This window comes from Enhydra lutris, unplaced genomic scaffold (genome assembly GCF_002288905.1).
Source record: "Enhydra lutris kenyoni isolate GAN:26980312 unplaced genomic scaffold, ASM228890v2 scaffoldscaffold43, whole genome shotgun sequence".
NCBI classification, from domain to species: Eukaryota; Metazoa; Chordata; class Mammalia; order Carnivora; family Mustelidae; genus Enhydra; species Enhydra lutris.
This window is the reverse complement of record NW_019154127.1, coordinates 1,487,042-1,501,642: the sequence shown is the minus strand read 5'-3', so window position 1 is coordinate 1,501,642 and position 14,601 is coordinate 1,487,042. Positions and strand designations below refer to the sequence as shown.

Sequence of the window (14,601 nt, the reverse complement as noted above, 5' to 3'; positions counted from 1 at the left end):
AAATATAATTTGAGATATAAATTAGTAAGCAGAACTAGGAATATGTCCCTTCACCAAGAAATAAGGCAAAACAAAACAAAACAAAACAAAACAAAACAACAACAAAAAACAAAAAACCCCTGTGAATTGGGTTAGGATAAAGCAGAGAAGAATGCCTACGGCAACATAGGCTTCTCAGAAAGTACATGCAGAAACTCAGTTCCAGCAAACATTCTGCTTAAAGTCTCACCCAAAGGGTTGTGTTTATTGTTTTTATTATTTATTCATCTATTCATTTTTTGCTCTTTTGATAGTTAAAATTTATTTATGTTGTATAAAGCTATTACTTTAAACAGAATCCAAGTTGGGAGATTTATGAAGTTATTTGAGTAATTTTATTCTTTTAAATTTATTTTTAATTTTTTAATTTTTATTTTTTTCTCACCATAGCACATACCCTCCCCAATGTCCATCACCCAGCCACCTCATCCCTCCCACGCCCCTCCCCTCCAGCAACCCTCAGTTTGTTTCCTGAGATTAAGAGTCTCTTATGATTTGTCTCTAGAAGAGCATCCTTTAAGGAAGCATTTAAGGCTTCCATTCCCTTTAAGGAAGTCCACTGGCATGGTCAGCAAGGATGATATCCATATCCCTTAATTCCAGTGGTGAGCTCAAGATATAAGAAAGTCAATAATACATATCAGTAATTACATTGGATTAATTCAAATAGAAAAAGAGTAAAAGATTTGATTGATAGATTGTTGAGTCTCCTGAGTATAGTTAGTATTTGGAGAAATCCATTGTTATATGCTTATGAAGAAAAGGAAAAAGTATTTTAAATAGTAACCACTGATGCTCCTGATAGCCTTGCAGAAGTGAAGGAAAAGTTTATGCAAGTGCATTTGGTGTGACAAGGACTCAAGGCCCACATAGATAAAAAGGGGAAGGGTATTTGGAAGTGTGATGATGTATAACTTCAAAGGTCAATTCATAGAGAATTCCTGGGGAAAGAAACTGAGTAGCTTCTTCCAAGGTGTATCAGAATGATTGAAGCACAATTAACTATGTGAAGATGTGATAAATTAGAGTTAGGCAATAACCTAGCAAGGCATTCTTTCATAAAGTGACAAGCGAGGAGGAGGGAGCATCTGGACGATGACACACCCATTTCTAAGAGTATATATAACCTGGAGTCCAGACTATGGCATTGAAACTCAGAGCATTTCCTCACGGTCACTCAGCTGAACTTACATCTCCTGCCAACATGTCCTACAGCTGCTGCTCTGGAAACGTCTCCTCCAGCTCCTTTGGGGGGTACATGCGCTATGTAAACTCCTCCTGTGGCTCGTCCTGCCCCAGCAACCTGGTCTACCGTACTGACTCCTGCTCTTCCAGCACCTGTCAGCTGAGCTCCTCCCCTGCTAGTGCCTGTCAGGAGAACTGCTGTGAGCCCACCAGCTGCCAGACATCCTGCATGGTGTCCAGACCTTGCCAGACGTCCTGCAACAGTCCGAGGACCTCCACACTCTGCAATCCCTGCCAGACGACTTGCTCTGGGTCTGTGGGCATTGGGTCCAGCAGCTGCCGTTCCCTGGGCTATGGATCCAGAAGCTGCTACTCACTGGGTTGTGGATCCCAGGGCTCCAGATCCATGAGTTATGGAGTCTGTGGCTTCCCTTCACTGGGCTATGGATCCAGATTCTGGGATCCAACCAACTTGGCTTCTAGGAGCTGCCAGTCTTCTTGTTACAGACCAACCTATAGATCAGCCTTCTGTAAACCAACTTGTTGAGTTTCTAGACGCTTTGAGTAAAATGTTTCAGTCTCTACATAGAGTTGCTACTTTAGTGTTCTCAGTAATGTCAGCTAATGCCTCTTATCACCAGCTCTTCACCCTTTGTCTGGCAACAGGTATCAGCTGATAGACTAGTTCCTTCAGTGAACTTAACAAATGATGAAAATATTAAGTGTGTGCCTGTAATTTTGAACAATTGACTAAGAATTACATAAATTCTTCTTACAAAATGTATGGAAGTTCAGTTTTGCTTGACCTAATAAACACATTTACTCTTGCATCTGGAATGTTCTCATTGTTCTTTATTGATTTTCAAAGTCCGATTTGCGATCTATCTTTGGGGCTCCAGACCCTCAGAATACTTTCTTTAGGAAATAGGTTTGGATTTCCTTAGGAAATGGTGTCAGGCCCGGTGTATGGTGAAGTTCTCCGGGCAGTATACTGACTAAGAGCTATTAAGTGTGCATGTCTTCCGAAGCTGGTAGGATTTTTATTATTGAGAGTAGGCCCATATAAAGTCAACACTCTCATCATGTTTTCAGTATGCTTATCTAGTTTTGAACATCTTATGTTTATTTGGTTTTGAGTTTACATTTTCAAAACAGTATTGAATTAGAATTTATCTTGTGATGTTAAGTGGGTGAGAAAGTATTTAAAAATATACAAATTATTGAATGAATCTGATATACTGACATGAAAAAGTGAAAATATGAAGTGTTAGGGGTTATAGGACATGATGATTGTCTTTAAATAGATAGAAATATGGGTTATTCAGTGTGTGTGTATTTGTGTGTGTGTGGAAGAGAGAGACAGATAAACGGAGTCTTAAAAGTTTAAAACTGTGAGGAATGGAAAGAGTTATAGGGAGAAATATTTTGGCTTATTATAAAGAAATATAAATTTTTGAATTGTAAATTTACAAAATTATTATGACACAGGTACTTTGAAGCTATCCAGTTTCTCAACAAGTAGAAGATGGATAAATCCCATGTTTGTTTGTCTTAGTGACTTCTGCCTTTGAATTGGAGGTAAGATTAGATAACTTTCCATGTTCTGAATCTTATAACCCATGCAGGTATCCTTGGGACCCACTACTCAGTAGTGGTATTGAAAAGCAGACATATCCTTGTAGGATATTACACAGATTTGAGGCAGAATACCATCTGTGTTTATTTTTAATATGATTACGTTTTTGTTTCAGAGGCTAAATGTAGCATTACAATTCAGTTAAAACTTTTTCATAACATATTTAGTGACAACTCATCATGAGTGGGAGAAATCACCAACAAATATTTACCACGTACTCTAATTATGTGCCATGAGTGTTTATTGATTTGTCTTCCCTAACACATTTTCCTCAAGCTTTTTCTAATTGAAGCTGAGAGAAGAGGGTTCCTTTTCTTTTTTTAAAGGTTTATTTATTTATTTGACACAGAGATAGAGAGTACAAGTAGGCAGAGCGAGAGGGAGAAGCAGGCTCTCTACTGAGCAGGGAGCCCAACGTGGGGCTCGATCCCAGGACCCTGGGATCATGACCTGAGCTGAAGGCAGCCGCTTAACCGACTAAGCCACCCAGGTGCCCTGTTCCTTTTCTCTTATATCCAAGACAATCATGGACTAAGCATGGATGCATGGGAATCCGGTTTTCTGTGCACGGAAATGTGCCCAAGAGACAGAAAATAGAGGGATAGAGGAGGGACATAGAAGTTGCTGGTGACACAGGAGCCTCTGGCTTCCATCATCCCTTAAGCCAGCTTTACTAGCCCTTCATGTACTTTGATTATATGGGCCAATAAAGTCTTCTTTTGGTTTAAACTAATTAAAATAATTAAAATAAAGTAAGATTCCTGTCACTCACATTCAAAGAGTTATAATTAATAAAAATGTGCCAGCTAGGTGCAGACTTACTCATAGTACAGACTATGGTGTGAAGAAACACTTAAAAATTTTATTAGTAAGATAAAAAGATTCTATGAGTCTAACTATGACCATTAGCAGTGAGGGTGAACTACTATTTCCTTCTTAAAGTAATGTAGAATGAGTAAAATGTACATTAAAGAAAACATTTGGGAAAGCAAACTTAAGAGGGTCACAGTAGTATGGCCAGTGAGAAAGTCCTGGGGACAGAGTCAGCAAACGTGATTCTACTTTCAATCAAGGAAGGCATGAGGCCCCACAAGAGTGATGGGTACAGATAATGTTTAAAACTCAGAACAAAGCCAAGATGGAAGGATCCAGTGACATAGAGGGTCTAGTTCTGGAATGACTTGGAGATTTTCCCCCACTATAATGGAATCTTTGAGGTGAACAGCCAAAAATTCAAACAGAGAGGCAAAGGAGGGGAGAAGAAATACATACATCAGTATACTTTTAATATACAAGCTTTTCCAAATAGAGCAGGAACATTCAGATTTCAGGGAGCAGACATCATGAATACCCTTTGCATCCTTCATTCTTTGCCTTGTGATTTTCTCAGTATCTCATCACTGCTAGTTTCCCCTTCTCTTCTCTCAGCCCTCTGCTTTTCTTCTCTGTGTTGCTCCCCATATCTCCATCTTTCTATCTCTCATATCTCCGTATCTCTCTCTCAACTTCTCCATCTCTCTCTCTCTCTTCCCCTCATATCTCCATCTTTCTTTCTCATATTTCTATCTCTCTCTCTCTCTCCTTCCCTCCTGACCTGCCTCCCTCCATGATTTTTCACCTCTTATGTGCACCCTACTTTTTTCCACATCCACCTTCTGGTGCCCTATTGAGTCTGGGCACCAGGTAACATTGGTTTTTTGGATGAATGGTGACAAGGCAGGGCTCTGTCATTGGCTAGGAAGAAGCTAAGAGAGAAGAGGGACACTTAACTCTCAAGCTAAGTCTGCTCATTCATAAGTACCCCACTTCTAATGCCCTTACCACATTAGATGATATCAGCTCCTTGCTCTGAATTCAGCTCACTAAATATATTTGGAATTTGAACTTTGCATTACAGCTCTTTTGTGAAGAATGCTGGGAACTCAGAAAAGACAAAGACTTTGGCCTATTAAGAGCTAATTCACATGTAGTGGAAGAGACAAACTTCCTCCCATTATGTTGGTGTGAGGGGTGGGTTTAAGGGGGTGGCAAGGGAGCCTCAGGAGAGGTAACTGCATACGCAATGGTATAATCACCTGGAAGAATATTGTGTGGGGTTCAAGGAGGAAAGAGGCAGGCTCTTTTTATTAAACTCTGAAATCTGGGCACAAGAAGGTAAGAGATTACATAATAAAAAGTGAGCTGGTGCAACACTACAGATCCAGAAATAGAGACAGTAGCCACACCAGTGCTTGAGAAAGCAAGCCTGAGCCTGTGTCTGGAGTGACGAGACATCACTGATAAAAAAGAGCCTTCATATTTGATACACGGGAATGGTTCTTTGGGCTCCTGTTATTCTTGGGAAGCAAAATTAATGTGCTTATTTCTGTGACTGGGGACTCATTCAGTTGCAATCAACAATCTAATAAAATGCTAACACACACAGGGTAGAGTTCTGGGATGCGGACTATAACTACAGAGGCACTGCACTTGGAATTAAGGAAACGTGAATTGTTTTTCAAGTTCAAAATACTTTATGCAACTCTTCAACAGGAAATCATACTTCTCACTGTGCCTTACCTACCGTTGCTTTGGGAGTTTCCCTCACTGACCCCTTAGGGGTTGTCTGATTTCCTAGTGTTCTGCTGTGTCTGTTCTCCTCCCACTGATTTGCTTTACTGCGGCATCACATTCTTCAGGGTACACTCACCATCAAAGTTGTGTAAGGGACTACCTTCTTGAAGGATACACCCCAGGTTTCCACTCATACACCCAAGCCCCAGTCCTAGAGAATGTTTACATCTACTCTCTAATTACCACGTGCGTTGACTGTGACATGCATGCCAGCCAAGAACTGTTGCTTTCCGCAGGCCCCACCACCTTGCTGACATTGAGTCTTGAGTCAAGGGACATAATAAGTGCTACTTCTCGGTTGTGGGCCCTGTTTCTGCCACCCAACCTATCTGCTTCTGTAAATTGTTCAGATATTTTGCCAACCAGTCTCTCTATATAAATTACTCATCAAACTGCTGCATGATCATATTTTCCACGTACAGACTACACAAGCTTCTTTTGATGTTGAGTCCTCTCTACACAATTATGATTGTCAAATAATGAATATTCCCTTATTGGACTGTGACCTTTTCACAGATAAACTGTACCTGTTCTAAGATACCCCTAGAAATTGGACAAGCAACCATCTACCTAGAGAAAAATAGCCTTTGCCCATCACTCCTTCCATTTGATTCACCCATTAAAAATTATTAAATCTTAGTAATGTTACATTTCAAGGCTTATCCTTTGCAATGAAGTATATCCTTTAAGCAAGTATAAAATAATGAAGAAAAATGAGATTGTAGAGATTTAACTTACTGGAGCCAAAATTGTGCACTCTTATTTTTCATTAGTGTGTGTGGTCTGGTATGTCTTTTGGATATTCTAGGTTTTAAAGAAATATTGATCTTTTTGTTAAATAGACACTAAATTTCCAACTTAGAAAAATGTTGCTATATGTAGGATTACTATCAGTAGACTAGGCTTTTGAAATCTTGTAATTTCCTTTTCCTTTTATGACACTATCAACTGGGAAATAGAGCAGATAAAAAATATGTTGAGTTGGGTTCTGGTGCTGGTTCTCTTATTAACCAGACTTTGATCTTATATCCATCACCTCCTTCTCTGTGTATTGTCTTCCATACATGCAAAATGAGATAGTCCTTTATAATCTGTGATCTCTAAGATTTCTTTCAGCGTTATAGACCTATTCATATTATATGATAATAGTGTGATGTGGGGGATGGGCTCTTAATGCCCCCACTACAGTTTGGATTCTTCTTTGTGGTCAGAAAGGCTAAGGTGGGACAGAAGGCTAATATGTAAAATGGGAAGCAATATAAAATGTAATAATATTGAGATAACTTTTCAAATAGTAGAATCATGATTCTCAAGTACACAAAAAGAAAACACACATGAAATATCTTATTGAACCCATTAATAAGTGAAAGGGCCATTGGAAAGGTACAAGTGGCTGGAAGGAGAAGTCAAGGGACACAGTTATGTAGACTGTCAGAAATGCTGAAATGAATTTACAAAGATCGATGCAAAGTGGTCACTCTATGGGTGAAAAGTCAATGGCACTGGACAGAAATCATTTTCATTTCTATGGACAAGAATCATTTGCATTATTATTTTCAATTTTCTACAACAAAACAGATCAAAAGCAATAAAAAATGCAGGTACCCTGAAAGGTGAGCTAGACAGGCCACATAGTAATTCAGTCCCAGGTCCCCTAATTCAAAGTCTTTCAAGACTTCTGACAACAGTATGTGAAATCAGAAACGTTAATTGTAAAATGTTTTAAAACATGTAATACATATGAACCACATTTTTTTCTTTAATATAGAAAATAAGAAAAGGAAATTATATACACTATTATGTGGAAAGATCCACTCTATCTTTCAATTTGTGCTTTTCTAATGGCACTGTGTCTACTTGTGACTTGAGGAAAAAAGATATTACATAGGGGTGTGATTTTTTTTGGGGGGGGTAAAGATTTTATTTATTTATTTGAGAAAAAGAAAGAGAGAGAACACAAGAGGGGGAGGAGGGGCAGAAGGAGAAAGAGAATTCCTGCTAAGCAAGGAGCCCAACAGGACATGGGGCTCCATTCCAGGACCCTGGGCAGAGCTCAACCCCAAGACCCTGGGATCATGAGTCCTGAGATCATGGCCTGAGCAGAAGGCAGAGGCTTAACCCACTGAGCTACCCAGGCACCCAAGTGGTGGGATATTTTGACTTGGTCTTTCTTTCTGCCCTGCCCCACCCCTCACCTCACCTCAATTGTCACACCACTGTTTGACATCATTGCTTAGGAAAAACAAGCCTCACTCTTTTAAAACCTCAGATGTAATTAAATTGAATAATATTATATAAATATAATAGCCACAACATGGGGTCCATATTTCAGATTTATTACCTTTTTTTTTCCCCCTAACGTTAAGAAGTTAGCCATTGTTGGAATAGTTCTCCATCTTGATTGCAACAGTGGTTATGCAAGTCTATGCATGGGATAAAATTACACGCAACTATACAAACACACACGTGTGTGCATGTTTAAATTGGTAAAACTGAACATGGTTGTACTCTGACAGTTTCGAGCTAATGTCAATTTCCTGATTTCGACACTGTAACACAGTTAGTTAAGTCATCACTATTGAAAGAAATTGGGTGATGTTCAAGGGATTCTATGGGTAATTTTTGCAACTTGCTGTGAGTCTATGATTATTTGAAAAAAAAAAAAAACAACCAAAACCCAGCTAAATGAAAGTTAGCCATATGCTGAAAATGTAAGTAGACTATCGATTGATAAGATGTGATAAGAGGTTCATAATAGGAATTTCTGGAAGATTCACACGGTCATGCTAATGTCTGTGAGTTAAAGTGACAAGATGCAGCCATCATTGATGCATGGAAGCTCTTTATCTGCTAAGGGTAGATACGCAGTTTGAGAATTAAGTCGAAGGATTAGAAATTGCCCAAAGTTATTCTTTTCTTCTATGTTCACCAGGTGCCTATTTCAGAATTTGTAAGATTTCCCATCAATCTCCATTTTGCTTCTTGATGGAATCACTAGAGTTCCTCTACTCCAAATGACTAAAGCCTCACTTCCCAATATTTATCTCTTGGAACACTAGTCTTAAGAGACACATACTAGATTAGATATAAATTTACATTTATGTGATGAATATAGGACTAACCAAATTAATTTCAGAGTTTTAAAATATGCTTAAGGATATTGTGAATTTCCAAAAGAAAGAAGATTACAGTCCCACCCACTCCCCTGGCCCCGTCCATGATGGAGTTGACAGCAACACCCCGTAAGTTTTCCCAAGTTCTTTAGGCCAGATAATATTGTAATTTTTAGTCAAAATCAGTTTTACTCAAAATCTATACTCTAGGCAACGAGGTATTGTCCTTCTTTTGGAGAATTTTTGCAAATGGATAACATCTAAATTTATTTTTTGACGTGCACTCTCTTTTTGGTATTTTACCAGCAAAATAATCCCAGTCATGTAATTGAAAGGGAAGCTGTTACCACACTCATAATCATAAAAATAGTGAATAGTGGCTGATTCTGTGTTTTTAACAGCTTACTCTTCCTGCTGGGCAAATGACCACAGAGGTTAATGTCTTGACTATAAAATTGATTCCAGAGGACTTCACTTTCTGTGTCCTATGGCGACTGCAAGGTGAAGAGGTGTCATTGATTGTTCATCTTCTCTAGCTTATAAACCAAATTTGAAAAATGCTTTAGCTTCAACAATTTTAGGGTGATTTCTCATGATCCATTATTGTGCTAGGTAAAGCAGGAAAAACAAACAGTCAAACCATATTTAGCACAGCCTTGGGAGCTGCAAACTCCCTTCTGGGAGAATGATGTGGAAATGTTCTCCTAATCAATTGTCAACACATGGAGGGGAAGGCTTTCGTACCGCAAGGCTGCATTTACCGAAGTCATGCGAGGGAATTCTATTCGGTTTTTCATTTTCAAATTCTCGAAGGAAAGAATATGGTTGTGAATTTTAAAATGATTTACTTTTTACTTTCCTGCTCTGTACCTTCTGGACGTGGTTTAGCACTTTGCCTGAGATTGTCTCCTGTCACCTCCATTTTAATTCGGTCTTCTGAGGGGTTTTAAGTGCTGAAAGGTGTCATAATAAAACTGTACCTCAACTGCATCATGCATTGGTCTTTGGCATTTGTAGCTTCATATCGTGGCTTAACAAATATGGAAGGTAAGAGTGAGTAATGAATTATCTGGAGACAGACATACCCAGTCTCACTTTTTTGGCTTTATAAAGTTTTCATTAAAAAAATTCTTAACACATGACTTAACATACCACTACACTCTTTTTATATGAAAAATGGAAATAATATTAGTTCATTCACAGGACTATTATGAGGAATATATATGAGAATTATGTAATATGCAGTAGGAGATTTTTAATTTATTGAAGGTACTGTGCTTCAGACGTCTTCGTTCTGAGTATATTCCCCTTGCTGTACGATGCGATTGTTGGATGCATGGCAATTAATGTTCACATATTAATTGTCTCTTGGCAAGTGGGAGCAGCACAGAATGGACTTTGTTCTGCATTACTGGGATCCCAAAATGTATGCAAAGGACATTGCTATTTCAAGCTGAAGCAAAACAATGGTTGTTTTTTCCAGTATGGAGAAACACCAGTTTTGTGTTTTAGCTTACAGGTGACTAATTTAATATATTGCCTTGCTTAAATCTTCACTCTTTGCTGTGCAGGATCAGAGTAAAACAGGCAAACATGTGCAAGCCTTCCTTAATAGAGTCCTTAGGGGCGCCTGGGTGGCTCAGTGGGTTAAGCTGCTGCCTTCGGCTCAGGTCATGATCTCAGGGTCCTGGGATCGAGTCCTGCATCGGGCTCTCTGCCAGCAGGGAGCCTGCTTCCCTCCCTCTCTCTGCCTGCCTCTCTGTCTACTTGCGATCTCTCTCTGTCAGATAAATAAATAAAAATCTTTAAAAAAAAGTAGAGTCCTTACCTGCTGAGATACTATTTTGAATAAACCCCTGTAAGTCACTGCAGAATGTGATGAGAGCCACTGAAAAGTCCGAAAAACATGACTATGGAAAGAAAGATCCACCTGGCGCCCATTAGCCCACCAGGCCCTATTCCTCAGGGTAATAGTTTCAGCCATTACTCTATTAATGATTCTTTGGGAAATGCCAAACAAAAAGTTACTAATACTCTTGAAACTCAAAATGAATGAACAACGTACATTAGTATCTTTGCCCGTTGAACTTTGAAGTTTTGCCAACATGGGTACAGAATCAAGACACATTGCCTTCAAGCTGCTGAAACCATGTAAATCTGGCACTGTCTCCAGAGTTCCTGCCTATCAATAGGCATTTAACTTCTGAATGGTGGGGCCTGTTTAGAAGTCAGGACTTGATTATTACCAGAAACCCCTTCTTCCCCAAATGCAATTAGAACCAGGATAGCTCCTTCTGATGGTAGGTACGGAGTCGGTACAGAGGAGGCTGGGGTCTCCTATGCATTAACCAACTGACATGCCAATCTGTACTACCCTCCAGGCAATGGGATTGCTTGGTCATCAGAATGCCACACTTGGGATCTCCACTTTGGTTTTTCCACCTAAAAAGTCTTCTGAGTTTTTGTGCTTCAGAATCGCTTCTTAGAACATTTGAGCATTTAGCTAATCACACTTTTCACCTGTGCATTAGTTTGTTTGCTGTAAGAGGGAACCCAGATAAAGTGTCCTAGCATGTGACTCCTGAGGAAACACCATGAATATTTGAATCCACGATGCTAACACGTATTGGCTACTTCGTTTGTACATATTGTAGGACCTCTCAAAAATTCAATTTCCTTTAATGTAAAAAAGAGATAATGAGAGTATTTATATCACAAGTTTATAATGAGAAATATATGATAAGATAGCCAAAGCAACTAAGAGAGTTCCTTGGATATAGAAAGCACTCTATAAATGTTAACTATTATTTAGACTATAAATGTATAGAACTTATATCCCCCAAATCAATGTATGTGAGGCCCTTGACCTAAATGTCTGGTTGCATGAACCATAAATATTGCATTCTCTTTTTTTAAGATTTTTATTTACTTGAGAAAGAGAGAGCTAGAGAGAGAGAGGGAGAGAGAAAGGAAACGATCATAGGCAGGAGGAGGTGGATAGGGAGAGGGAGAAGATTCCCCCCTAAGTAGGACACTCACTGGGATCATGACCTAAGTCAGATCATTAAGTCACTGAGCTTCCCAGGCAACCCCATCACATCTTTTATATAGTCTAAAACCAAATATTTATTCTCTCAATACCTAAACATTTTAAATATCCACTGAAGTATACAATAGTGTATTCCTTCCCAAACACCAGAAAAATACAAATAAACATATTCTAACCCAATACCTTTAGAATATATATTCTATATATATATAAAGAAGTATATATATATGTATATATATATGGAATTTTTATCTGAGAGAGAGAGTGAGTTAGAGGATGAAAGGGAGGTAAGGAGCAGAGAGAAAAGCAGACTCTTCACTGAGCAGGAATCCCAAAACAGGTCTTGAACCTAGGATTCCAGCATCATGACCTGAGCCAAAGAAAACCACTCAACCAACTGAATCATACAGGTACATATATATATATATATATATATATATATATATATATGCATATACACACACATAATATATGATAATATATTTAATCCTGGTTACAGCCTAGCTCAGAATTGCCTTATAATGTTTTTTTTCTATTCATCTTAAAAAAATATATATTTCTTTTATACTGTGCCCCCTCTGGGTAGTCTTACATCTTTGCCTTTGACTCCGGGTCTTCACTGGAGCTTGTCTGGTCTTTAAGCCACCACATTCTTCTATCAAGGTTAATCAGGGATCTTTAGATGTAATAAACACCCTCACATAACATGAAAATGTGATATCTATAACATCACTCTGGAAATTTTTATTTGTTCAGCAATTTTCAGTGTGCTTGAGGAAAATAATTTGGTATTTGCTTTACTGCTTATAAACACAGCCCCTAAGGGGCCATTAAAAATTTACACACTGTAAATTTGATGGTAGATTACTTTTTCAAAGTATTTGGGCTGAAATTTCCATTTTCTTTGCTAATATAATTTAAGTCCACTTATATGAGACATTCCATATTCATCCAGCTGGTAAAGAGGGCCAAGCAGAATTATTTTTCCATAAAACTCATTTGATTCTCATGGAGTATCATGATCATAGAGTGACCTTTGTCTTTTATGAACCATTTCTGTCACACACATTAGTTGTTACTGAACATAAGTACATGCTTTATAGTATGGCAAGCCACATTAGGAATGACTGAGAAAGGAATCACAACAAAATATAGTACCATAACCTGGGAGGAAAGAAGAGAGCTATCTCAGCATCCTATAAATGACCCTCTGAGTCACAAATTAAACCAACAATGATGACCCACTGCTTTGAGTATACAACCATCATCTGAAATCCAAGGCAAAACTGTTAGCTGGCTTTTACCTACAAAATACAAGTCAGCATATTTATAATAGTGCTATTCTAGTTCTTTGAAGTTAGACCATACACCTTGCTCTTACGCAAATTGTGGTGTAGAAGAATATTGAAGTCGGCTGTCAAGAATGTTTCAGCAACAGAATGAGCACGTAAGCCATCTAAGCCAGCAGGGAATAGTGACACTCTCTGACGTTGGTAACAAGTGAATGAGACATAATGATAATATGTTTCAACTGCTGGGTTGGAAACTTCTCTTCTTCTTCTCTTACAGAATTCCTGGTCTACCCTGTTTTATTTTGTGGCCCTTCTTACCTCAGCTACTGTGTTTACCCATTGATCTCTGCTCCCCCAGTCTCCAGCTAGATAGGTCTCTCTGTAGTGACTCACAAGAGAGTTGCCAGAAGCCCACCAGCACTCAGGAGCTATCCTTTTCCCAGAGAATAGGAATTCAACAGTCTCCAATCTTTAAGTTACAGATCTGTGATTGCCAAAATCTGAATTACCTTCCCAGCTTCTGCCATGAAAACTACTTCTCTACAACTTGATACAGACCACCCTGTAGGACTGGCTTTTTTTTTTTTTTATTTAATTTAATTTATTTTCAGTGTTCCAGAATTCATTGTTTATGCACCACACTCAGTGCTCCACGCAATACGTTGCCCTCCTTAATACCCACCACCAGACTTACCCAACCCCAACACCCCTTTTCCCTCCAAAACCCTCAGTTTGTTTCTCAGAGTTCACAGTCTCTCATGGTTTGTCTCCCCCCTCAATTTCCCCCAACTCCCTTCTCCTCTCCATCTCCCCATGTCCTCCATGTTATTCCTTATGCTCCACAAGTAAGTGAAACCATATGATAATTGACTGTCTCTGCTTGACTTATTTCACTCAGCATAATCTCTTCCAGTCCCATCCAGGACTGGCTTTTATAAATCAGCTTCATGCCTCTTCACACTCCTACAAGGAAATGCTACTATTATATTCATTTACTAAAATGCCTCACTTCCTGAATTGACTGACCACCAACTACTTATTTTCTCTGACAGATACATGTTCTGTCATCATTATACAATCAAAGAACAGTGAAAAAAAAAATTAAAGTTGGGAAACTACCTTATGTCAGATGATAAGAAGTTATATAAAATAAATTACAAGGTTATTTCATGTTCTTTTCTTCCACAATGTGACAGATATGGCTCTGTTTACTAAACTTTTATGGATTTTGAACATATTCATGTTTTTCTTTGAAACATTCAGAATGAGAGATAAGGGAAAAAAACAGACCACCTGGGGCGCCTGGGTGGCTCAGTGGGTTAAGCCGCTGCCTTCGGCTCAGGTCATGATTCCAGGTCCTGGGTTCGAGCCCCACATTGGGCTTTCTGCTCAGCAGGGAGCCTGCTTCCTCCTCTCTCTCTGCCTGCCTCTCTGCCTACTTGTGATTTCTCTCTGTCAAATAAATAAATAAAATAAATTAAAAAAAAAAAAAAACAGACCACCTGGACCTAAATGTTAGGGAGTTTTTTTGTTTGTTTTGTTTTGTTTTGTTTTTGCAGCAACGTTGTAATCACAGAAAATGACCAGACCTCAAAAAAGTAAGTAAGTAAGTCATTAACGACATTGTCAATACTCCTTGTTCAAACCAGGATGGCAATGAAATTTCAAGGTCAC

The 14,601-nt window shown here is 38.7% G+C and overlaps 1 protein-coding gene across 1 annotated transcript; it reads left to right on the top strand.

The window, feature by feature from the left end:
* Positions 1 to 1,180: 1,180 nt before the first annotated feature.
* LOC111155810 (keratin-associated protein 13-2-like) lies at positions 1,181 to 1,771 on the top strand. The gene has a single exon (XM_022516218.1). It carries the CDS (start codon positions 1,181 to 1,183, stop codon positions 1,769 to 1,771), a length of 591 nt encoding a protein of 196 aa, XP_022371926.1.
* Positions 1,772 to 14,601: the final 12,830 nt, after the last annotated feature.

Excerpts from the sequence above, each read along its gene's own strand:
- LOC111155810 (XM_022516218.1), top strand. The coding sequence starts at position 1,181 with ATGGCATTGAAACTCAGAGCATTTCCTCACGGTCACTCAGCTGAACTT.